The 24,088-nt window shown below is 46.8% G+C and overlaps 3 protein-coding genes across 34 annotated transcripts in view; all 3 read right to left on the bottom strand.

Moving 5' to 3' along the window:
• Positions 1-8: 8 nt before the first annotated feature.
• On the bottom strand, positions 9-4,181 carry gpaa1 (glycosylphosphatidylinositol anchor attachment 1). 2 transcript variants are annotated; one of them, XM_080483539.1, is made up of 13 exons: positions 4,118-4,181; positions 3,848-3,969; positions 3,482-3,661; positions 3,260-3,371; positions 2,946-3,093; positions 2,732-2,833; positions 2,376-2,572; positions 2,079-2,275; positions 1,745-1,898; positions 1,585-1,656; positions 1,225-1,418; positions 921-1,091; positions 9-812 (listed from the first exon to the last, which is right to left on the bottom strand). In XM_080483539.1, the coding sequence occupies exons 1-13, from the start codon at positions 4,130-4,132 to the stop codon at positions 569-571; spliced, it is 1,908 nt and encodes a 635-aa protein (XP_080339665.1). In that variant the 5' UTR covers positions 4,133-4,181; the 3' UTR covers positions 9-568. The 2 variants fall into 2 exon arrangements, with proteins under 2 accessions (XP_080339665.1, XP_080339666.1); XM_080483540.1 differs by having other exon boundaries at positions 132-812; positions 4,137-4,166.
• A 642-nt stretch (positions 4,182-4,823) lies between these two features.
• exosc4 (exosome component 4) lies at positions 4,824-7,368 on the bottom strand. The gene is made up of 3 exons (XM_080483569.1): positions 7,118-7,368; positions 6,100-6,306; positions 4,824-5,281 (listed from the first exon to the last, which is right to left on the bottom strand). The coding sequence occupies exons 1-3, from the start codon at positions 7,286-7,288 to the stop codon at positions 4,919-4,921; spliced, it is 741 nt and encodes a 246-aa protein (XP_080339695.1). The 5' UTR covers positions 7,289-7,368; the 3' UTR covers positions 4,824-4,918.
• Positions 7,369-9,783: 2,415 nt separating this feature from the next.
• The window catches only part of dtna (dystrobrevin, alpha), a 23,090-nt gene continuing 8,785 nt past the window's right edge, over positions 9,784-24,088 (bottom strand). For 4 of the 31 annotated variants that reach the window (XM_080483289.1, XM_080483290.1, XM_080483291.1 and 1 more), the window contains exons 5-21: positions 23,685-23,770; positions 23,193-23,347; positions 23,005-23,110; positions 22,026-22,192; positions 20,438-20,562; positions 18,862-18,939; positions 18,683-18,751; positions 17,575-17,670; positions 16,480-16,561; positions 15,232-15,350; positions 14,353-14,466; positions 14,161-14,257; positions 13,043-13,202; positions 12,805-12,894; positions 11,347-11,440; positions 11,058-11,214; positions 9,784-10,846 (exon numbers count right to left, since the gene is read on the bottom strand). In XM_080483289.1, coding sequence (XP_080339415.1) covers positions 11,079-11,214; positions 11,347-11,440; positions 12,805-12,894; positions 13,043-13,202; positions 14,161-14,257; positions 14,353-14,466; positions 15,232-15,350; positions 16,480-16,561; positions 17,575-17,670; positions 18,683-18,751; positions 18,862-18,939; positions 20,438-20,562; positions 22,026-22,192; positions 23,005-23,110; positions 23,193-23,347; positions 23,685-23,770 — 1,774 coding nt within the window. In that variant the 3' untranslated portion in view covers positions 9,784-10,846; positions 11,058-11,078. Of the gene's footprint in view, positions 10,847-11,057; positions 11,215-11,346; positions 11,441-12,804; positions 12,895-13,042; positions 13,203-13,996; positions 14,018-14,160; positions 14,258-14,352; positions 14,467-15,231; positions 15,357-16,479; positions 16,562-17,574; positions 17,671-18,682; positions 18,752-18,861; positions 18,940-20,437; positions 20,563-22,025; positions 22,193-23,004; positions 23,111-23,192; positions 23,348-23,684; positions 23,771-24,088 lie in introns of all 31 variants that reach the window. The other 27 variants (XM_080483286.1, XM_080483287.1, XM_080483288.1 and 24 more) reach the window with 12 other exon arrangements.

Below are 24,088 nucleotides of genomic sequence, written 5' to 3'. Positions count from 1 at the left end.
GATGTTTACTGCAGTTCTTTATTGGAGGTAAATGTCAGAACAAATGTTTTTATTCTATTAATCAGTGAATTCTGTGTAAAACGGTAAAATATCCAAGTTTGTATTAATGCAGTTACACAGAAACACTCAGGTGAGGTTTTTAATATTTTATTCATTCAGTAATAAATATGAAATAAACATTCCAACAGAAAATAATCAAAACCGTATAAAAACGTGACGCATTCATCAACATCCAGTCACTAAAAACACTTTTTAAAAACCTTTAATAAATAGAAAAATGAAGGGAAAAAGAAATCTTAATGTTGAAAACAACTTTCAATACATTCAGTTCATCTATTAATGGTTTAGTGGCTAATTAATATCAAATGACACAAAAATTCAAACGTTCCGATCAGATAAAGTGAAACTCTTTTAGAAAGTAAAAGTTCTGATGAAAAATAAATCAGATTCCATGTTTCCGTTTTTATTGGCCAAACAACTGACGAGTTTATTTGAACGGCACTTTAACGTTTAAAAAGTTACACCCAGAAAAGCCAAGAGTCCAAACAAAGTTCTGCTGCTCGAGGTTCTACTTCCAGAAGAGAATGTTCCAGAAGAGCAGCCAGCAGGGGAAGAGCAGCAGCGCCGTGAGCGGGAACACCAGCGAGCCGTACAGGCAGTGGTCCAGGATGCCCTGAGAGATGACTGACAGGTACAACATCCAGCCCTCCTGGAAGCTGAGCGGCGTCTCCTGCAGCTCGTGGAAGAAGAAGACGCTGAGCAGGAGGGTGGAGGCGGGGCTTAGCAGCACCAGGACCACGGCGGACAGCAGCCTGGGGGGACGGGGGGGGGGGGGGGGGGGGAGGGGGGGTGTTACTGCTGAGGACACAGCGGGGAGGAGCGGAGTGTGTGTTTGGAAATGTGTGTGTGTGCTAAGTTACTTGGGAACGTGCGGCGTGACGAAGGCGGCCACAGGAACCAGCGTGAGCGCGAGGATGAAGCCCAGAGAGAAGTTGATGAGCGCCGTGCAGCCGAGCAGGACGGCGAGGTAGAGGACCGCCAGGAGCTTCAGGACCTTCCAGCCCTGCTCAGTGCCTTCGCCCGAGAGCAGCCTGCACACACACACACACACACACACACACACACACACACACACACACACACACACACACACACACACACACACCGAGTTTTAAATGACGCCTAATACGTATATGTGTGTGTGTGTGTGTGTGTGTGTATTACCTGTGTGTGTTGTGCGGCAGCGCCAGCCCGGCGGTGTAGATGGCGATGGCGGTCAGGACGACGGCCTCGGTCTCGGACACGGGGAAATGCTCCACGGCGATGTCCTGGAAGCGGACGGGCAGCGTGTAGAGCGCGGCGCCGGTCAGGTGACTGATGACCAGCGGCGTGAGGATGGAGAGAACGCCAGGCCCCGCCTGTTCACACAACACCGCCTGTCACACTCGGCAGCAGCAGGAACTTCCTGTTTCGTGTTGCAGCCTCAGAGCATGATGGTGCCTCTACCGTGCTGTCCATAGGCCGAGCTCTAACACAGTAACGCTGTGATTAAAGGGCCGGTGTTAAATGTGTCTTCAGTCTCACCTGCTCCACGTAAGCGACTCCGTCCTCGTCTCTCTGCGGCGCCGCCGAGAGCTGAACCCAAAGGTCTAAAGCCTGCGTCACCGTCAAGGACACAACTGGACACGTCACACACTCCTCTCTCTCTCTCTCACACACACACTCCATCTCAGCGTGAGGATACTCGCAGCAGCAGGATGGCGGCCAGCATTCCGAAAGCCGGCATGTAGTAACCGATGGAGACGAAGTGAGAGAGCGACGGCATGAGGTAGAAGAAGTAGGACTGATGGAGACGCTCCAGCAGGTTGTTCAGCTTCCGGTACATTCCCTCCAGCAGCCTGCAAGACGAGCCGGAGGGCAACAGTGAGACCAGCGACTGTGAGTGTGTGTGTGTGTGTGTGTGTGTGTGTGTGTGTGTGTGTGTGTGTGTGTGTGTGTGTGTGTGTGTGTGTGTGTGTGTGTGTGTGTGTGTGTGTGTGTGTGTGTGTGTGTGTGTGTGTGTGTGTGTGTGTCCTGACCTGCCGATGGTGGTGCAGTCCGTCTTGTACTGCCTGAAGCTGTTGACTCCTCGCACGGTGGCGGCCTCGATGTGGTAGCGCAGGAAGAGTCCGTGATCGCCCCACGGACGCCCGCTGGCCTGCTTCATCACCATCAGCATCATCGTCTGCACGGCGTGGCTGTAACCCGACACACTGTCCCAGTCGTTCCTCTGCAGCTGCTCACACACACACACACACACACACACAGGAGTCAGACACACACTAACACACACAGCAGAAACAAACAAACAAACAAACAAACACACACACCCCCACCTTCCCCTGGATGGTGCACAGCACCCCGATCTTCTGGCAGAAGGCGTAGAAGAGGTTTGCCAGGTCCAGGTTGGGCAGCTGGCCGTTGAGTCCCTCCAGGACCAGGTCCAGACTGGTGACCACGTCGCTGCTGAGCTCCAGAGTGAGCGCCGCCTGGATGGAGCCGCCGCGGCCCTGCAGGGGGGACCAGTCCATCCCTGGACCGGGGGGGGTGGGGGGGGGGGGGGGGACGTTAACGGCAAAATGTTTCTGAATAAATCTCAAAAAGCTGAAAGAGTGTCCCTGGATGAGAGAGGCGCCTCATGGAGGAGATCAGCATCTGTTGCCATGGAGACGTGCTCAGAGTGTGTGTGTACCGGTGGTGTTGGTGTGGTGGTACCCCTCCAGCCAGGCCTGCATGCCGATCAGATCGTGCTCGTTCACCAGGAAAATGACGTCTTTGGCCCAAAAAATCTGATCTGAGGAAACAAAAGGAAATGAAACCATCAATCTGGGGTTTAATGTCGCCGGTTTGTCTTCCGTCACTGCGGGTTTGAATCCCGGCCGTGTGAGTCGAGGTGTTGAACTGACTCCTGAAGTAGGACGCCAGGCCCAGCAGCAGCCCCACCGCCTGGTTGTTGTTGTCTCCCGGGCTGCAGGGGGCGCTCAGCACCAGGGCCTCGGTGCGAGGGGCTCTGGGGGCTCGGAGGATCCCGTAGACGTTGGTTCCTTTCACCATCTGCAGGACGACAACAAACAACGTCAAACAAACCATAGAGACACACTGGATCGCCATGGTAACCGAGCAAACAAGTCGCCCCAACCAATCCACTAACTCCAGACTGTCTAGTAACTGTAATCCAGTGAGTACTTCCAGTAACTGGACAGGATGTCACATCTCTTACGTATCGCTCTTTGTCTTCGTCGGGAAACGGCAGCGTGCGAGAAAAGCTCTGCGTGAAAACCTCCAGTCCTCGAGCCTCCATCGTCTTCACCAGCCAGTCCACCGGCATCCCGCTGGACACACAACACAGTGACCAACACAGTGACCAACACAGTGACCAACACAATGACCAACTCCTCCCCCACCCCGCCCCGCCCCGCCCCGCCCGGAGGCAGAACCTCACCCGACTCTCTTCTTGTGGGCGGAGAACTCTCGGCCGGTGGCGAGCGCTCGCTCTCCGGCGGGGAAGCGTTCCTCCACCATGGTGGAACCCATGGCGTTCTCCGACATGTACGTCCGCAGGGTGAACGGCTCGAACGCCAGACCCATGAACCAGGCCACGCCCGCCAAGTAGCACACCACGCTGAGGAGGGGGCGGAGTCAGACAGGTCAGTTACTGTTTCACCAAAACCCTGTTCAACACACACACACACACACACACACACACACACACACACACACACACACACACACACACACACACACACACACACACACACACACACACACACACACACACACACACACACGCACACACACACACACACACCAGATCGGGGCGTTGAGGCGGGTCAGCAGGCTGATCAGAGCCCGTCTCCTGGTGGGGTCTGACAGTAATCCCATGGCGGGGCGCTGCTCCTGAATCCTGAAGCTGGACTCCACCGGACGGACCTGAAAGCAGCACGAGAGCCAAAAGAGTTTATTATAAAAGCAGCGATTCCTCCTGACGGTTTATTTACGCCACACGGAGCTGCGCGAGTCGTCGTCAAAACGCTCCAGTTTGGAATGAGATTACAAAAACTAAAATATCGACACAAACCTCCGCCGGTCGCATTCACCTGCTCCGGAGAGAAAAGTTCCTGCTTCCTGGTTCCCACCGGAACGTTGATGCGACGGACACACTTCCGCTCAAACAATCGCCCAAAGAAATGTACCTTAAAAACATTTTTATTTTATTTAAAAAATAACTTTAAAAACATGTAGATTGGAGGAAAACAATTAAATAACTTTTGTTTTATATGTAAAACTTTAAAATATTGTACCGTGTAAAATAACAGGAAACACTTTTATTTTTGAGCTACAAACTAGTGAAGATGGTTTTTATATTGATGACAAGTTTCAAGGTAAAATTGTTGCTTTAAAACAAAAAACTATCCTGAAGTAAGAAACGAGGAAATTTATATAATTCAGGAAAAACACTCTGGTTGAATCTGCAACACCAAGAATTATTTTTCTGATCAAACCTGCAATATTTCAAAATAATAACATAATAATCAGGTTTTTTCCTGCTCGAGTGAGTTTTTCTTTTCCACAGTTGTATATGTTTGGTCATGTAGATTTGTTTTTTATTTTTCTCTGTAAAAAGCACCGAGAAATGACTGATGTATTCGGTGCGAAGTACTTGAATTAAATTATTTATTTATTTTATTATTATTTTTTAATCATCTAGTTTCAAACTCTTCAAACACTGAAACAAGCCCGCCGATAGTTAATTTTGATGATTGAATCTGCTCACAAACAAATCTCAGACGATCCAAATCTTTATTAGACTTTCTGCGAACAAACAAACACAAACTTGAATAAAGTATAAAAAGAAGTCCAGAATCCGCTGACGATGCGTTCAGGGACACTCGTTGAGCACAGCGCCCTCCTGCAGGTGCTGCCTCACCACCTCGTCCAGCACCTTGCTCACTCCTTTGCACGCCGTCATGGCGGCCTCCATCAGCGCCTCCAGGTGGTCTTGGTGCAGCCGCGCGTCCATCTGCAGCAACGCGATCTGCCCGCTGCGCGGCAGCAGCGCCAGCGCTAGCGAGCTCACGCCGCCGCTCTCCTCTGCGTAGCACAGGTCGGCCAGCGGCGTCTCGTCCACGAAGCCCACCGAGCAGGCGCACACGTAGTCCCGCATCGGGATGCCGGCGTCGATCACAGCGAGCGTCGCCGCGTTCACACACACGCTGTAGTTTCCTCCGTCCGACTGGAGAATCTGAGACGACACAGAAACACGACAAACAAACGGTTAAACAAACAAACGGTTTACGTAGAAATATGGAGAAAAAAAACACGACTGAAATACATTTAATTCCAATAAAATCCTACAGGAATTCAATTATGTAATAAAAACTGAAATAAAAAACTAATTTGATGAAAAGATAGAAAACTACAGTAAACTGAATTTAAAACTAAAATATTAAAAAAAAACTATATAAAAAAGATTTATTTGAAAGTTTATATATATATATATATATATATATATAAAAAAAAAAAATTTTTTATATATATATATGAATATATATATATAAATTTTTTTTTTTTTTTTTATTTATAAATATAAATATATATATGCATACACACTGTAGGCACATATAGGTTTAAGTCATATTAGTGTAAATACATTTTTTTTGTATGTTTTGTCATGTCTGGAAGAAAATAATAATAATAATAATAATAATAATAATAATAAATTAACTGTAAACTATTGAACATGTTGAATGTAAAAGCCTATATATTTAACATTGACAAATATGTCTCATAAACTGTTTTTTACTTTATTTACTTTAAGTTCAAAATGGAAACGTCAAAGAAAACAAAGAAAAACTATTAAAACAAAAACCTTTAAAATCAATTAGGAAAAGTTTGATTTCAGTTTCAGCGTGACTGAAAATAAAAAGATTCTAATGTTACTGAAACATCAGAAGTTTAAAAGTGTAAACAAGAGAAGCTCACAGTTGTTCTTCATTAGTAAAACGTGTGCCGCTCCTGTTCTTCATCTGACCTTTGACCCCCCCCCCCCGAGTCCCTCACCTTGACGTAGATGTCGATCTGCGAGCGCGGGTACAGCTGCGTCATGACGGCGGCCTCGAACGTCTGCTTGAGGTGGAGGCTCATCTCGGTGGACTTCTTGTCGCCGTGCGGCCTCCTCTTCCTCTCCGCCGTGCTGAAGGTGGCCATGCTGTACTGACAGTTGATGACGGCGCGGTCGTGGAGCGTCCGGCTGCGAGAGGCGCGCATCTGCGGGAGACGGCGGCGAACGGGAGTCAGACTGTTTCCAACAGGAACAAGTCAACGACCTGCTGAACTTCTCTTGTCTCGTTTATATCCACTTCAACAGTAAAGATATATACTTTACTCAAGTATTTCTCCTCCATGTGAAAACAAACATCTGAACTCTGTTACCCTGAAGCTCCTAATCCTATTTCCTAATTCAGTTTGTGATTCAAAACTGCGAAACAAGTTGAATCCAGATCTTTAAGGTTCATGATGGAGCTCCTGTAACCATGGCAACACAAGACATTTCACTAATGATTCGTTTTCACTTTAGGTGTCACCGTTTCAAGTTAAAACCGTTTTTGCATCTTTGTTTCAGAAAAGTTCAGAGAAAACCGCAGTTAAGATTAATTCTTCAGCCTGAGTCTGTGAGATTATTTCAGTTACCAGAGAAACATTATTATTACTTTTATTATCGTTACTCTGGTGAGAAAAGCTCATTGTCTTTGTACTTCCGGCGGAAACTCTTGGATTACGTTGTTTACTAAAGTTCAGCGGATGTGATTAGATGCTTTGTTTTTGTAAATAACATTTAAAAAGGAGGAAGATGAGACACGTGGTTCAAGTGGGACCGACAATGTTTATCTTCACGACAGTTCCACCGTGATGCTTTGCGGCAGATTGTCGCTGCAGAAGTAAAAGTTCTGGTTGTTGGTTTGTCCGCAGGTTTAAGTGTTAATAAAGACGTTTATCAGTTAAATCCTCCATCATTGTACACGGACAGTAACAGACCCCAACCCCTCCACCCTCCGCCCTCCACCCGGGAAACACTCACCTCGTGCGGGCCGTACACCACCGCCAGGGCCCGGGTGTTCCCCTGCTCCAGGTAAGCGGATCCGTCCGCCTGAGCGAACACTCCCATGCGGGCCTGAACCTTCCGCAGCTCGGCGGCCTTCCTGCCGTCCAGCCGGTAACCCTGGTCCGAGAGCAGCTCCAGACCCGCCATGTCCGCGTAGAGAGTAACTGGACTACATTACCCAGAATCCCCTCTGATCTGAGACCCGCCATTTCCACCGAGCACGAGTCACTGGACTACATTACCCATAATCCTGTTCACCGAGTTACAGGAAGTACGGATGGTCAAATCGAGTCAACGTAAACAATAAGACTGATAGAAATGTTGTTTTTGTCATAAAGACGCTGAAACAATTCATTTATTCGGGGTTTGTTCTAGTATCTGCGCAGCGCAAAAGTGTTTTACATAAATAATGACAATGTGTTGTTTTGACTGTTTGATTCTCTTATAAGTCGTTTATTCCCGATATTAAATTATTACATTCACTGTTGCAAAAACCTATTTTATTGCATTTCATAACAAAATCTAACGTTACTTTCTTAATTAAAACAGTAGAAGTCTGTTTTCAAACCCTAATTTTCTTTTTATTTCATCCTTCTACAGTTTATGCAAAGTTATGGTTCATTGACTGCAAGTTTGCATCATTATCCTGTAAATAATCCATTAATATGAATAGTTAGGTCAACGTAAACAAACTTATTTAACCAGTCAGAAGCTGGAGAACAAACCATTTGTTTTACATGCAAGGACCCACAGAAGTGGCAGGATTAAAATAAAAAGTGATGTACAGACGAGGTCCCGGAGTGCACATGAACCCCAAAGAGAGATTTGTTCAGCGCTGATAAAAACTGCATTACTGGATCTAAAGACCAGTGAAGCCGAATGCAAAACAAGGTGGTGGCACCATCAAGCCGTGTGGCTGCTCTTGGATTTGATCACACTTTGTTGTTTGAGGATTTAAGAACAGGCATTGTAGTGCACACCTAAACTCTCCGTTGCCATGGAAACAGCTGCCTTCCAAGCGGTAATCGCTGGGTAATTTACCCGCGGGTCCAGAACGCCGGCCCTGGTCCCTGCAGCAGCGCCGAGGTTGAAACGAAAGCTCCCGGCGAGCGGAGACGGTAAAACCAGGTGAGACTCACCTGTGAAGTGGATCCGCTCCTCAAGCTGCTTGAAGTTTTCCAGCTGAGTCACCCCACCCTCAACCCTCGGCGCTCCATGAACCAGGAACGGCCGCTGATTGGAGCATCTTCCTCCTCTAACATCTAGATTATAGAGCATCTTCCTCCTCTAACATCCAGATTATAGAGCATCTTCCTCCTCTAACATCCAGATTATAGAGCATCTTCCTCCTCTAACATCTAGATTATAGAGCCTCTTCCTCATCTAACATCCAGATTATAGAGCATCTTCCTCCTCTAACATCCAGATTATAGAGCATCTTCCTCCTTTAACATCCAGATTATAGACCATCTTCCTCCTCTAACATCTAGATTATAGAGCATCGCCGTCCACTAACATCCGGATTATAGAGCGTCTTCCTCCGCCAACATCCAGATTATAGAGCATCTTCCCCCACCAACATCCAGATTATAGAGCAGCTTCCTACGCTAACATCCAGATCATAGAGCATCACCGTCCACTAACATCCGGATTATAGAGCATCTTCCTCCAACATCTAGATTATAGAGCACCACTGTCCACTAACATCCGGATTATAGAGCATCTTCCTCCGCTAACATCCGGATTATAGAGCACCGTCCTCCTCTAACATCTAGATTATAGAGCATCGTCACCCACTAACATCTGGATTATAGAGCACCCCGCCAACATCTAGATTATAGAGCATCTTCCTCTGCCAACATCTAGATTATAGAGCATCTTCCTCCGCCAACATCCAGATTATAGAGCATCTTCCTCTGCCAACATCCAGATTATAGAGCATCTTCCTCCTCTAACTGATGTAACTTCAGCTGAACTTGAATGAATCATTACTCAGGGTCGGCAGCTAATGCTAATGCTAATGCTGCCGCTACAATATTAGCGCTATATCACCATTATCAATGCAGGACATTACAAGGAACTTCAAAAAGTAACAAGTTACTTTTTTTTATCTTCATCAACTGGTAAAGTAAAATTTTAAAGATCAGTGTGATTTGGTTTTATTTGTTGAAAGACATTAAATCAAGTCCAGTTGACTCTTTAACTCTTCTGAGACGTCTCCTGAACAAATAACAACATGCAAAGACAACTTAAAAAATAAATAAATAAATAAATAACTGGTTTTCATGTGTACTCGGCAGAGTGTAGATGGTTGTTTTTTTTCCTAATTACACACTGTACTCCCTTAGAGCACTCTCCTCTCCTCGCCTCTTGTTGTGTCTCTTTCCTCAAGCTTTATATACAGTTCCGTTGTACCTGTACTCGTACTTGTACAATGACAACAAATGCGATTCTGATTCTGATTCCAGATCCCCTCCACGACCCCCCAGCAGAGGGAGCCACAGAGCAGCTCTGCTGCCTTCAGGAGTCGCCGCGTGATGAATTACAGACAATAAGGTGGAGGGCGCTCAGCCGAGCGTGTGTGACAGATAATAAATGTGCCGAGCCGAAGGAAGCGGCGTGGAACAGAAGAAGAGGTTTATGGGTTGAAACGGAGACTTTGTGCCAACAGTTTATTATGTGTCACCATCATGCAGAAATCACTGGGAAGCAGCTCACAAACCCAACGGGACACATTTCACACATTTACAGCTTCAGTGTGTGTGTGTGTGTGTGTGTGTGTGTGTGTGTGTGTGTGTGTGTGTGTGTGTATTTGTCAGAAATGAAACAAATGAACCTGATTGAACCTTACTTTATTGTTCCACGCTCCTCCAGTGTGAATCTTTAAAGGCGCAGCATGTCAAATATAAGTCATGCCCCTCCTGTGCATTAGGGGGCAGCAGTGAGCCAGTGTAGTTGCCACCTTGTGTGTTTTCTCTCCGTTTGTTTATTAGCTGCAGCCTCTGTTGTGTTTCCGCCAGTCTGCCGGAGACGAGACGCTGCCGCGGCTAGCAGGCTAGCGTCAGTCGCTACGCCCAAGTTTTAATAAACGTTCATACTGAACCTGGAAAGTGATTTGGATGAAGCTTTATTAAACACGCTGGGATCAGCTCTGGTGTTGCGCTGAAGTGTTCGCCGTATCGGTGTTATGACCAGTTCTGCACCTGAAACGTGTAAACGGGGTCTGGGTCCAGGTCTGGTTTGGACTCTTTAGAAAACGTCGACTCCCCTTGGACCGGTACTTTACTGCGATCACAAAGCTTTGAGAGGACCGGCTGAAAATAAACTGATCACAGAGGTCATGTTGTTTTAACCAGTGTTTGTGGAGGGGGACGATCCTCTGCAGGGAAGCAGAACTCAGCGTAACACCGGCGGCGCTGCAGGAGCTGAAGCTACGCGGCGACGGACTGCGGTCGCAGCCAACCAAACTGACCCAACGGCAAGAAAACCAAGAGAAACGTAACCACGGAAACTGGAGTAAGAACGCGTCCCGCACTCCCGACGTCTGACGGACTTTGTTCAGCGACTCGGAACAAAAAGCGTCAAAACAAAGAGCTCAGCTGGTTTTATGGCACCTGTGGTATCGAGGACAGTTTCAGCTCGGCTCAGAGGGACGGACTTCCTGTGGAGTCACGGCGTCGGACTGCGTCTGCCTCCGTCTCTCTGCTGTGGAGAAGAGGAAGCATCGTCTGGGTTACTGCAGAGCTTCGTCTTCATCATCTTCACCCGGTGAAAAGGACAGACTGTCCCGTCCAACACATTGTTTACCATGAGACCGATTTACAGAATCTTCACTAATTATACACAGAACAATGTTCTTCCTCCTCCTCCTCCTCCTCCTCCCCCTCCACCTCCACCTCTTCCTTCCTGAACTCACCAGTCAGCCAGACGGACTCGGTCACTGCTGCAGCGTCACCTGGTGGACAGAATCGGAACAACGTCTCGGCTGCAGCAGCTCCTCCAGCGACAGCTCGTCCTCCAGCAGCGCCTCCATGTCGTTCTCAAAGCGGTCGTCCTCAGCGGAGCTCACCGGTCTGCAACACAAGGAAGACATTCGTCCTCGTTCCTCCCTCGAATAGCAGTGTGTGTGTGTGTGTGTGTGTGTGTGTGTGTGTGTGTGTGTGTGTGTGTGTGTGTGTGTGTATGTGTGTGTGAGAGTGATATACCTGTGTGTGTATGGGAGGAGATGCTCTGAGGAGGTCGACAGATCACAACCGCCCGGCTCAGAGTCCACAGTGCTCTCCGTCTCACTGCCGCCCTCTGCGCACACACACACACACACACACACACACACACACACACACACACACACACACACACACACACACACACACACACACAGTGTGTATGTGAGAACGTTCTCACTGTATGCAGACGATGATGTTGTAAATAGTAGAAATGTTCACTCTCACATGTGAGCATGAAAATCTATTAAATCTATTTACTGGAAGTTTCCTGGTTTAAATAGCAAGCGGAGCGTTTGAGCGTCTTTTTAAACAAACTGCCAGTTTCTAAGGAGCTTTTCACATTTGGACATTCTGGGATGTTCACCCTTCATCTGGTCCGGTTCACCTTCACAGGAGAACCGGGTCGAACCGCCTGGAAAACTTCCTGCAGTTCCACCAGCTGCTTTAGCTTGAGGTGGCTAGGCTAGTTAGCTCGTGGCTAACGGGTAGCCACAAACAACCGTGATATAAAGTCTTCAGAGCAGATCTCAATGAGTCTTCCTCTCTACACCCTCCTCTCTACTTCCTCCTCTCTACTCCTTCATCTCTACACCCTCCCCTCTACTTCCTCCTCTCTACACCCTCCTCTCTACTTCCTCCTCTCTACTCCTTCATCTCTACACCCTCCCCTCTACTTCCTCCTCTCTACTCCTTCATCTCTACTTCCTCCTCTCTACTCCTTCCTCTCTACTTCCTCCTCTCTACACCCTCCTCTCTACACCCTCCTCTCTACTCCTTCATCTCTACACCCTCCTCTCTACTTCCTCCTCTCTACTCCTTCCTCTCTACTTCCTCCTCTCTACTTCCTCCTCTCTACTCCTTCATCTCTACTTCCTCCTCTCTACTCCTTCATCTCTACTTCCTCCTCTCAACTTCCTCCTCTCTACTCCTTCCTCTCTACTTCCTCCTCTCTACTTCATCCTCTCTACTTCATCCTCTCTACTCCACGTCTGCTCACAAGATATTTTCTAACTTTTTCTGCGTCTGCTTCTTCTGATTGGTGCGCTGAGCTTTGTTTATTTACGACCCAGAATGCATTGGGCTCTACGTCGCGTCCTCTCACCCCTCCCACCAGAAAGATGGTTTTGCAAGCGAACTGAGACCGACGTTTTCAAGGGGACCAGAGATCTGGTTGGCTCCGGTTCAGAGTTGGTTCACCAAACCCAAACCAAACAGTTTTACCCCAGAAGAGACTGGTCCGGATCAAACGAGGGGACGGGAACCCGTCATAAAACTCTGGAGGACGGGACACGTCTCTGTGAGGAGGGTTGGGATATAGCGGCTCAGCGACTTTAGATGCTGCTATTGTTGTATTTCTTGCAGCAGCAGGGGGCGCCGGAGGCCTCTGGGCCCCGAGGAGCTGCAGCTCTGTGTGATGGATCCGGCTCACAGTTTCACCTGAGTGCAGCTCCTTGACCAGAGACGACATGGTGCTGGTGATGGAGTCCGCCGCCATCAGCAGGTCGGTCCGCAGGTTCCTCCGAGGACCTTCCACAACAGACAGGGTCAGATGGAGAGTGTGTGTGTGTGTATGTGTATGTGTGTGTGTGTGTGTGTGTGTGTGTGTGTGTGTGTGTGTGTGTGTGTGTGTGTGTGTGTGTGTGTGTGTGTGTGTGTGTGTGCGTGTGCATCTCACCCTGAGCGAAGGCCTCCTGCACGTCCCCCCCCACCCCCATCAGGGAGTCCTGAGGAGTGTGAGTCGGCGTGGAGCCGGCCGAGTCCGAGTGGACCGGGGTGGGAATGGAACGGCTGAAGGTGTGACTGGGAGAGGAGCGGGGAGAGCCGGGACCCTGAGTCTACACACACACACACACACACACACACACACACACACACACACACACACACACACACACACACACACACACACACACACACACACACACACACACACACACACACACACACACACACACACACACACACACACACACACACACACACACTCTTTCAGTCTATCTACTCAGGATATCACAAACAGATTCTGTTTTCACTCGTTAACAAACGTTTGATTTTCTTTGACGCTTCATGAAAAACACCAACTTTAAATGTTGGTTTGATAAAAGTTCTGCAGATCTTTAATCCTCAGTGTCGCATGTTTTCACTGCAGTGGTTTAACAGAGTATAGGGACAGGAATCATCTCCACTGAAGCCTCCTAACCACGACACAGTTTTTTGCATTTTGTTTCAGAAAAGTTTCACGTTTCTATGACAGCGTTTTGAAAACCGTTTCCATGGAGACTTCAGAAACACTGAAAAGGACCATAGTTTGGCTCTGTAGTGAAACCACATATGATCAGAGTCCAAACGATAAAGGTCCAAACTTTTCTCCACACAGGAGTTAACGAGCATCTCTGTTCAGGCTTTAGAAAACTTTAGTATCTAGAGTGACACCAGAGCAGCAGCAGATTCATCCTGAGACTCTTCATGTTCAACATGTCGGAGTCTGGGAGGAGGAATGAAGCTGCGTCACAAACATGCAGGCAATTCAGCTTTTTCTCCCCAAAGCTTCAGTCTGTCAGGTGAAAAGCAGCCGACTCAGCGCTCACGTTGTTGCAGCTTCGTTATTAAAGCCAGTTTTTAAACTTACAGCCTGTTTTTGCTCCTCCAGCTGCAAAACAAACCAGAGTTTAACATGAGTGTGTGTGTGTGTGTGTGTGTGTGTGTGTGTGTGTGTGTGTGTGTGTGTGTGTGTGTGTGTGTGTGTGTGTGTGTGTGTGTGTGTGTGTGTGTGTGTGTGTGTGTGCGCGCCACCTTGAGGAGTATCATGAGCTGCTCCAGCTGCACCATCAGCTCCCTGCGACTCTCCTGCAGAGTCGACATCCGCAGCTCCAGCTCGTCTTTGCGTTGCCTGACAGCAGAAACACAAACAGATCAGACACACGCTGGTGTGTGTGTGTGTGTGTGTGTGTGTGTGTGTGTGTGTGTGTGTGTGTGTGTGTGCACCTGAGAAGTCGGAGCTCGGCGAGCAGCGTGGGGTTGTGTTGACCCTTGTCGGGCGGCGGCTGCGACGCCTCCTCATGTTGAAGACGCAGCCGCTGGATTTCCTGCAGGATTTCTCTGAGAGGAACACAAACACACTGTCACGTCGTGAAACCAGTTTAAACCGATTAGACTCTGTTACAAAACCAGTTAGAAACCAGTTTAAACCAACTAAAACTATGAGAAACAAGACAATTTAACAAAAAACACCAAAACACAACGTTAAAAACCATTGGAAACCAGTGAAAACGATCAGAATCCTTCAGAAAACTCAGTAGAAACACGTTTGAACCCGTTCAAATCCACCAGAATCCACTTTAAAACCACCAGTCTGTCCTGAAACCAGGCAGAAACAATCTCAAAGATCAAATTCAGTCAGAATCCACAAATAAAACTACTTAGAAAACTTTTGTTTCGGGTAAAAACCATCAGAAAGAAATAATTTTAAACCGAAAGAATCGATGAAAACGCAGACGGTGTGTATCGTCTGAGCGGGGACTAAAGGAACAAACAAACAGAAACTAAGAATCCAGAAAATTATTATTAGAAAAGTTCAAATCTCAGTCAGAAAATAAAATGAAAAGCAGCAGCACCTCTGAAAACCAGACATTAAAGAAGAAAAAGACAGAGAGACAGGCAGATTGACACAGACTCATTCAGAAGCAGCAGTAACTCTCTGCTGCCACCTAGTGCACAGGGGGAGTACTGCCGGAACTTTAAACAGTCCAAAGCAGACAGGAGGCAGTTTCCTCTGATGAGTGATGGTTATGGAGTCGGAGCAGATATGGTTTCATTGTAAATGGTGTATGTGTGGCTGTTGACAGGCAGGGGGCAGCACGTCACCTGTTTTTACTCTCCAGCTCAGCGATCAGCTGCCTCTGCTGCTTGTTGGCGTCCAGAGAGCCGGGCAGGTCTGTGGGGACTCTGTACTGCTGCTGCTGCTGCTGCTGCTGCTGCTGCTGCTGCTGCTGAGCAGACCACACAGTCACACCGTCACAGGATCTCAACAACAAACATCTTCACCAACAAACATCACAGCTTCTTCAGAAACAACACCGAAACTGAAAGAATTCCAACAATGAAATCAGATAATCAACCATTTGTGCACATCAGGAGACGGTCAGAACTCGGTTATTGGACGATTATTACGTTACCCTGAGTTAGCGTTCAAGAAATTAAAGAAAATAACCGGGAGAGCTCAGCACTGCCCCCTACAGACAGACGTCCACATGAATGAAGCGTCTCAGTACCGTAGTTTCTGGACTATTGAGCGCACCTGAATATAAGCCGCACCCACCAAATAAAATATAAAAGTAGAAATGTTAGAGTTACGTGATGCACCTGAACGCATCACCCATGTACCAGCGGCATGAAGCTTGTCAACCGTAAAAATCCATAAATTAGCCGTGTCATTGTTTAAGCCACCGGGTTCAAAAAGTAGCAGCTTATAGTCTGGAAATTACGGTAATGTGAGGACATTCACCACAAGTTTCTCCAGAACAAGAGATGCAAAGGTTCTGAGCTGGATCTGTTATGGTTCTGGGTAATCCAGGAGTTCAGGAACCACAAACATCTCCAGGCCGGTTAAATAGTGTCAGAATAATCTTTAAATTTAAACATTAACCCTTTATCATCCGCTTCATCAACACAACGCAAAACACTGATATGATATTTTTACATCCATAAAAAAATGATTTGCAGAATCAGAAATGTGATTTTTTTCCTTCAAGCTTTTTAATTCCCTCCGTGTATTCAATCGAACGAGGCTTTGATTTGGGCTCATTTATATCCTCGAATTAAAACCTACTTGAAACTGTGACTTTAACAACCGCAGTGATAAAAAACACATCAAAAACATCGTTATCTTGTTTTGTTTTTCTTTCCTACCGTGCCTTTTATTAATCATTAATCAGATAGATTTTAAATAAAAATGGGAGTTTCTCCGAAGGGTTAAAGTTTTTCTTCGTGTGATGAAAATGTCCAGTTTTTCACAATAAAGCCAGTTTTATTGAAACCTTCTGGTGCAGAATCCAGCGAAACGTCAAAAGACTTAGATAGCGACCAGGCGGCGAGCGTTCGTGTTTGTCTCACCGCGGCGTCGGCAGCCAGCCGGGCGGCGTAGCGAGCGATGAGGCTGTGCTCTTCATCCTGATGACTGCTGCTCTCCAACAACCTGCGGCAGAGGGACACGAAGAGCGACGGTGAAACCGAGCAAACGCCCAAAAGATGTGGAGAAGAGTAAGTCTGAGTTAGTCGTCAGGCAGATTTCACAGCAACAAAAGGTAGAGGAATAAAACAAATATGCCATCTTAAGCTTGGTGTGTCACACATCAGCTCTTCACACACACAATGTCAGAAATGCAAAAGAAAAAGATCAAACGTCAGAAAAAAAAAACATCAGTTAAAGATTTTATTTAGAATCTTTAAATCTGTGTTTCCCTGCTGTGATCAGGAGGGGGCGCCAGAGAGTCACACATTTCAAAGAAAACCACAGGATTTCCAAAAGAAAAGAATCCAAAGAGCAGCAGGCTGAATGAACAGTGGAGATGTACAGAGGAATCTTTAGATCCTGGATTCTAACAGAATCTGACCTCTGATCTGACGACGAGCCGAGGAGCTTTAACGTGAACTCATTAGAAACCTCTGGAACACAGAGCTGCTGCCCTCGTACTGAGAGCTGGCGGATTCCTAAACTGAAGAATAATCAGACTCAGCTTTAGGAAACAGCACAGCAAAGTTAACGTCTAGAGCGGATTGTCACGAAAAGGCCATAAAATAACATTTAGTTGATACTTATATGAGGCGTATGAATCATGGTGGCTCCTCCCTCAGGATCAAATACGACTTTTCATTCAGAGTGAAGCAACTTTTCACCCTCTGCTGGACTCTGGTGATGTCGAGTCGTCAGAATGGCGAAAGGCTGACGCTCAATAAGTACGATTGGTTGACAGCAGGAAGTGAACTCCTCACTGACCTCTGAACCCTGGCCCTCATCATCTCTACACCTTCATCCAGCCTCTGATCCCCCCCCCCCCCCACACACACACACACACACACTTGTGATAATTGTTCTGAGACACTGAAGCCCTCGAGCAGGCACGAGGAGGGGTCACACGTTGCGTGCAGCGTTGCCATGGTAACACACTCAGAATGAGGGCGGGGTTAAAGCACCGCAGCACCACTGACCAGGAGTGAGGCTGGTTCTGGAGCAGACTGACATAGAAGCCAATGAGAACATGTTCGTCTGCCAGTCTGTCTGCAACGTCCAGGCTGTAGTTCAACCTGGAGCAGTGAGACAGGAAGTTCAATCTGGAGACAGGAAGTTCAACCTGGAGCAGTGAGACAGGAAGTTCAACCTGGAGACAGGAAGTTCAACCTGGAGCAGTGAGACAGGAAGTTCAACCTGGAGACAGGAAGTTCAACCTGGAGCAGTGAGACAGGAAGTTCAACCTGGAGCAGTGAGACAGGAAGTTCAACTGGAGCAGTGAGACAGGAAGTTCAACCTGGAGACAGGAAGTTCAACTGGGGCAGTGAGACAGGAAGTTCAACCTGGAGCAGTGAGACAGGAAGTTCAACCTGGAGACAGGAAGTTCAACTGGAGCAGTGAGACAGGAAGTTCAACCTGGAGACAGGAAGTTCAACTGGGGCAGTGAGACAGGAAGTCTCGGGACTAAGGAGGCGAAGCAGTGAGACAGGACGGAGAGGAGAAGCTGCTCTTTACGGCTGACTGGAGGGAAACAAGGCGGCTTTTTGTTCCAGGAGGTTGGAGCAGAACGGAGGACACACACACACACACAGTCACACACACAGTCACACACACACACACACACACACACACACACACACACACACACACACTGTATTTTTAGTCTTGTTCCTGATTTCTGCTCTGCAGCTATAAAACATTCAAGTCGTTAATTTTGAGGAATTCAAGGAGATTATTGTTATTTACATTTTAGAATTCTGTCATTTTGAATGAAAAGGTATGAAAGACAACTTATCAACCTCAGTCAGTCTGATATTTACGTTTCTCATGCTGATAATGAAATAGCAAACTAGTGAATATTGTACAGTCTGATATTTCTTTGTTTAGTTTTTTATTGCTTATGGGCTGAATCAAAAGAGACATAATGAATGAATAAAAAGTCCTAAATAGTCAGGACACGTTTGTATGTTTGTATGTTGTTCTGGGATCCGGTTTCTTTGCGTACGTTTGATTTTAAACGTGACCGCCATCAGGCTGCAGTGTGAACGAGGCCTCAGCGGTCAGCTGGCCGGTCACTGGGTCACTCACCCTCGGCCTTTCAGCAGGTGTGGAGCCGCTCCGAACAACGGCTTCCTCTGGTCCACGTCTTTGTTCCTGCTGCAACCAGAGACATTCACATTCAGCTCCACTGGGCACCACGCGCACGCACGCACGCACGCACGCACGCACGCACGCACGCACGCACGCACGCACGCACGCACACTCACTTGGAGTACGGGTTCCCTGACGTGGGCATGGAGTGACACAGAGAGAAGTCGGAGGAGAGGTTCACTGGTCTGGGAGGCCTGACAGGAAACACACAGGATTCATGTGTTCATCAACAGCTTTTCACTTTAAAATCCCTCAAACGCTCGAAAACAGAAACGGAGCGAGTCGAAGATTTTATGCAAAACATGGAGAAAGAAGTGAAACTGAATCCAACAGAGGAACACTGAAACTGAGACGACAGGAGGAAGTAATTTATACTGGATGAACACATGAGAGTCAATGGATGGATGGATGGATGGATGGATGGATGGATGGATGGATGGATGGATGGATGGATGGATGGATGGATGGATGGATGGATGGATGGATGGATGGATGAATGGATTCCAGTGTCAGTCCAGGATGAACACATTCACACATGAACACACAGGAAGTAAAGTTGAAGGAAGCAAAGTGAACTCACCACGTGTCTCTATTCAGACGAAAGTAAAGAAAAGAGTAAAAATACTCGATTACAATCAACGCAGCAGAGCGACGAAACCCCCACACACGCACGCACGCAGTTTCAGCTGGGAGAAAAAGTATTTTTATATATATAATCTGACGTCAAACACTTTCTATACGTTTATTTTTACATCCATTAGTAACTCAGGTATTAAATATTCTTCACTATTTATGTTAAAACAACATTACAGGAGCAACTGTTTGATTTCTTGCATCATCATGAGATTAATTCACTTAAATCTTTGGCTCCTCTGGAACAATCTATTTATTTTAAGTTGTTTTGGACTTTGAAGACTTTAATGGTTCAACTAATTCGTACATTTATTTAGATATACTCTCATGTCTTAAACCTTCTTCTGGGATTAAAGCAACTGAACCAAAAGAAAAAAACTTGGTTTCATTCTTTTGGTGATTTGTTATCAAGCTACAGTCCAGGGTCAATCTGCCTCATCGTAAACTGGGATTAAATGCTATAGAACTGGAACTATAGATAGATTGCCGAGCAAATAGACAGAAAAACAAACATATTTCAATAGAAATCTTTTGATGAAGCTTCAGGTATCTAGTTAATATTTGCTTAAATGTCGCCTCTGCCTTCCTGTAGAGGGTTGAAAGTTTATAAATAATCTGAGATTAGAGGGTTAATGAGTGTTGATAGTCGGGGTTAGCGGCAGGAGCGGGAGCAGCCGGGGACTGTGGCGCCGCTTCAGGCTGTAATTAAACCTCATCGATCCGTCCGACCTGAGAGATCGACTGAACTCACACTGAGATCAGCTCAGAGAAAACTGCTCCTCTGACTCCTGCTTCACTGGATCCAGAGTCTCCTCAGAGGGTCGGACCGCGGAAATAGAGCCTTTAAAACTTTAAATTTAAGAACCTATTAGAATCTATCCATCCATCCATCCATCCATGACAGACTAAAAACATATCAGTGTTTATGGTTCTGGATGTTTGTAGTTTAAAATCTCATTTTACATGAACATAAAGAGCTGACGTATAATCTAGATTTCTGCATCTAGAGCGGCTCTGCACAAAGAAGAGGTGCTGAAGGTGTTTTTATGTTTTACTCACACGATGTGGGCGAGGTTGAGAGGTCTGTCGGGCGTGTCGGGGAACATGGGGTGGAGAGGCTCCCTGCTGGACGCACAGCTCAGAGACTTACCGAGAGCCTGGGACAATTTCTTAGCAGGGGATTTCTGGGAGGGACACAAAACACATGGCAGTGTAATCAGATTACATGGGTGACAATACAGAGGCATCTTATTTTCATACACTCAACAATCCCCCTGTGATTACTTGTGTGTTTGAGACTGACTGAAACGGACCAGAATCTCCATGTTGCTGCAGCAGTGACAAACACTTGATTCTGACTTGACGTCCTCCATGAAGACGAAAGTCACTTTCTATGCAGACAAACCTGATTTATGTTTCCATCGCGTCCACAGAAAAATTAAGCGGCCCCACAGTTGATCCCTGAGGAATTCACAACCAGGTTTTATTACTGAAAGCTCTTAAGAAACAGCTGTTAGTCCCATAGGATCTAGCTCGGTGCTCGGTGCTGCCCCCTGGAGGTTCCTACGTTTTCTACCAGTAGAATGGAGGCGGAGCTTCCCGCTCTCAGGCTCCTCCCATGAGGAAGCGGCTCCCAGTTTCAGTCAGGGAGGCTGACAGTCTCTACTTTGGAGGTTCAGCTGAAGACTTTTCTATGTCGTGAAGTTTAGAGTGAAGCTGCTTCGGGCCACACTGGACCGTTTTCTAGTGAAGCTGCTGGAGGTTTAGATGGACGGAGGTCATTCCTTATTGCACTCAGCTCCTGCCATTTTTCATTATTGTCCATGAATTCATATGTTACCATTAGATGTCCGGTCGTCTGCTCGCTCTGTTCCATCTCGGTAACTTCCTGCAGCATCTGTGATGGTGGAACTGAAACTTCCTGTTTCCGCCTCATTTGCAGTTAATTGCATTAGCGTGCTGTGATGTAAGCTTCTTGGTTTGCTGCTTAATTTGAACCCCAGGGAATCAGACTTACTGTGTTTAAGGGCAACATATTTCTGGTTCTCAATGGAACAGGACCAGTACAACAATAAACAACTCCAAAATGTTAATGTTTAATGGATGCAAAGACGACTACTCTACTACTACTACTCTATGAAAATGTTCACAATCAATGCACGTTTATCATCTCCATGTTTTCATCAACTCACGAGTAAAAAGAAATTAAACTTTCACTGAAGCATCTTGTTACAATCAGTTCTATGTTATTATGTCTACTGATCTACTCTTCTTATCTAGATCTTTATCTGAATCAATGACGTGTGTCTATTCTGTTACCTGTGTTGGAAGTGGAGAGGATTTTTGTCAATTTCAAAACGTTGAAAGTTTGAAAACCTCGGGCCAGATTGGAGCGTCTGGCAAAGTTAGAAAAAATTCGGTTCTGAAATAATTAGCTCTGGATAATTTTCTTTTTCAATATAAATACAATGTACGTGTAATTTGTCTGCCTGTGACTGTTATTTCATTATAAATGATGAATGATGTGTGACAGAGATGGACGTCACCTTCGTTTTCACACTGTGGAGATGAATGAGAGCAGAAACAGCCATGATGACTGGTCGGGAGCAGACCCCCCCCCCCCACTACCACCACCACCACCTCTTACCCATGACGTGTACTCCTTCATTTGGTGCTGGTTGCTATGGGAACCGCTGGCATGCCCCCTCCAGAAGCAGTCCTGACAGAGCTGGTAATTATGACATTGCTGGCAGCGGTAGCGGAAGCCCATCATGCTCTCAGAGTGGCAGTAGGAGCACTCGACCGGGTGAAAGACTGCAGGGGGGTGGGGGGTGGGGGTGGGGGGGGGTGGGGCGGGGAGGGGGAGGAGGGGGAGGAACCAAACGCACAGACTGTAAACACACAACTATTTCTGCTCACTGCAGCCAGAACAGGATCAGTTTTCATTCATGTGAGGACAGAAGAGCCACGTGTGTGTGTGTGTGTGTGTGTGTGTGTGTGTGTGTGTGTGTGTGTGTGTGTGTGTGTGTGTGTGTGTGTGTGTGTGTGTGTGTGTGTGTGTGTGTGTGTGTGTATAACACATTAAAAAACACTGCATTTTGCACAAAGACATCTTTTAAGGTTAAAGTATGAGGTTTCTACTCTCAGGTTGTTGGAATAGATTTGCATCTTTGATAAAACCCAGACTCAGACACTTAATAGAGTCTAGACCTGGAAACCCCGTCCAGTGTTTCATGTTTCAGGTTTCAGGTTTCATGTTTCTCTTCACTGGAATGTTTCGGCTCTATTCGGCTGAATTCACCCATCGGGGGCGTCCACATGGGGGCGCTCTGGAGAGCTGGTGGGCATTGTAGGGATCGAACCTATGAACTCCTTTATTTATTTATTTATTTATTTATTTATTCCTCTACGACTTTCTCGTAGAACTGCGAACACCACTGAAGCCAATGGGGGTTCCGAGGTAATCTGGGGGGGTCCAGGGTAAAGACTGTGAAGTGTCTTTGGGGGGCCGGTTCTGCCCAGTGATGCAGGATTCACTATAAAACCTCCCGTCCTCTGCGATCAGATGGAAAGGTAAAGGAAGGAGGGGAAAAAGGTTTGTGAGCGTTACGCTGACGGCGTCTCACCGTTCTCCACGTTGGCGAGCCGATGCATGAGCGGCAACCACACCAGGCTCTGAGGGGGCGGGTCTGACATCAGCGTGTCCAGGAAGGTGTTGAGGGAGACCTGTTTCTGTCGACGTCAGGCAGAGCAGAGCAGATTCACCCACCGTTCGCAAGCATCCCCCTCCCCCCACACCACCTCCCCAGCTCACCTGCTGCGTGAAGCACGCCCTCGCCGCCTGCTCCGTGTAGCTGAACGACGGGCCCTCGAAGACCGCCATGGGCAGCTTGAGCGCCTCCTTCAGGAAGTGGTCGAACTGCGAGTGCACCATCACTCCAGCGGCGTCCGACAGCTGAGAGAAAATGTCTGCAGACAAAACGTCTGAGTCAGTTCCTGAGTCACAGAGTACAATCATCTCACTTATTTGTGGAAACAAGTCAAAGTGAGGCAGTTATTCAGATCAGCCCTCCTCTTCCTCCTCCTCCTCCTCCTCCTCCTCACAAGCTGCTGTTTCTACTCTATGTAATAAACTTCCTTAACACACATCATGAATAATGACGCCTCCTGAACCGTGAAGCCGGACCGCGACCAAAGCAGACACAGAAAACTCACCCGGTACCATAATTCTAGAGCAGAACAGTTTATTACAAGTAAAAACAGCTGATTAGAATTTCAATCCTCACAATTCCATTGTGTTTCTTACATCGTAATTTATCCAGGATTTTGCCTCCGCAGATGGTTGCTGCGGCCGTCTTCACGACAAAGACAGAAATCCTCCCGAGGCCCTCGCTGCAAGAAACACGAAGCCAGCTGAGAGCACTCGCAAATAAACATTCTGAACATTTGAAATATGTCAGTAAGACATGTTGAGTAAAAGGTGAAAAAAATTACAACAAAACAAAGAAGAGTTCGATCACAAATGGATATAAAAAACACAAAATGCATAAACATAAAGGCAATTCTTTGAAAACATGTTAAAAATAAAGAATAATGACATGAGCTGAGTGAATTAATGAATCATGTCATTACGTTCACCTATAAAGACGAGCTGCAGTCCGTCAGTCAGGACTTTGGACACGTTTACTCGATGTTTTAATTAAAAACACA

Source organism: Lipophrys pholis (genome assembly GCF_963383615.2).
Source record: "Lipophrys pholis genome assembly, chromosome: 1".
NCBI lineage: Eukaryota > Metazoa > Chordata > Actinopteri > Blenniiformes > Blenniidae > Lipophrys > Lipophrys pholis.
The sequence above is the reverse complement of the archived record's forward strand: the minus strand, read 5'-3'. Positions and strand labels throughout refer to the sequence as shown.

Bases quoted from the DNA above. Each gene is read 5' to 3' on its own strand.
- exosc4 (XM_080483569.1), bottom strand. From the start codon at position 7,288: ATGGCGGGTCTGGAGCTGCTCTCGGACCAGGGTTACCGGCTGGACGGC. The intron at 6,307-7,117 runs GTGAGTGTTTCC...CGTCTCCCGCAG, and splicing joins TGGTGTACGGCCCGCACGAG to ATGCGCGCCTCTCGCAGCCG. The intron at 5,282-6,099 runs GTGAGGGACTCG...GTGTCGTCTCAG, and splicing joins AGATCGACATCTACGTCAAG to ATTCTCCAGTCGGACGGAGG.
- gpaa1 (XM_080483539.1), bottom strand. The intron at 3,094-3,259 runs GTAAGAGATGTG...GTCGTCCTGCAG, and splicing joins ACGAAGACAAAGAGCGATAC to ATGGTGAAAGGAACCAACGT. The intron at 813-920 runs GTAACTTAGCAC...CCGTCCCCCCAG, and splicing joins GTCACGCCGCACGTTCCCAA to GCTGCTGTCCGCCGTGGTCC.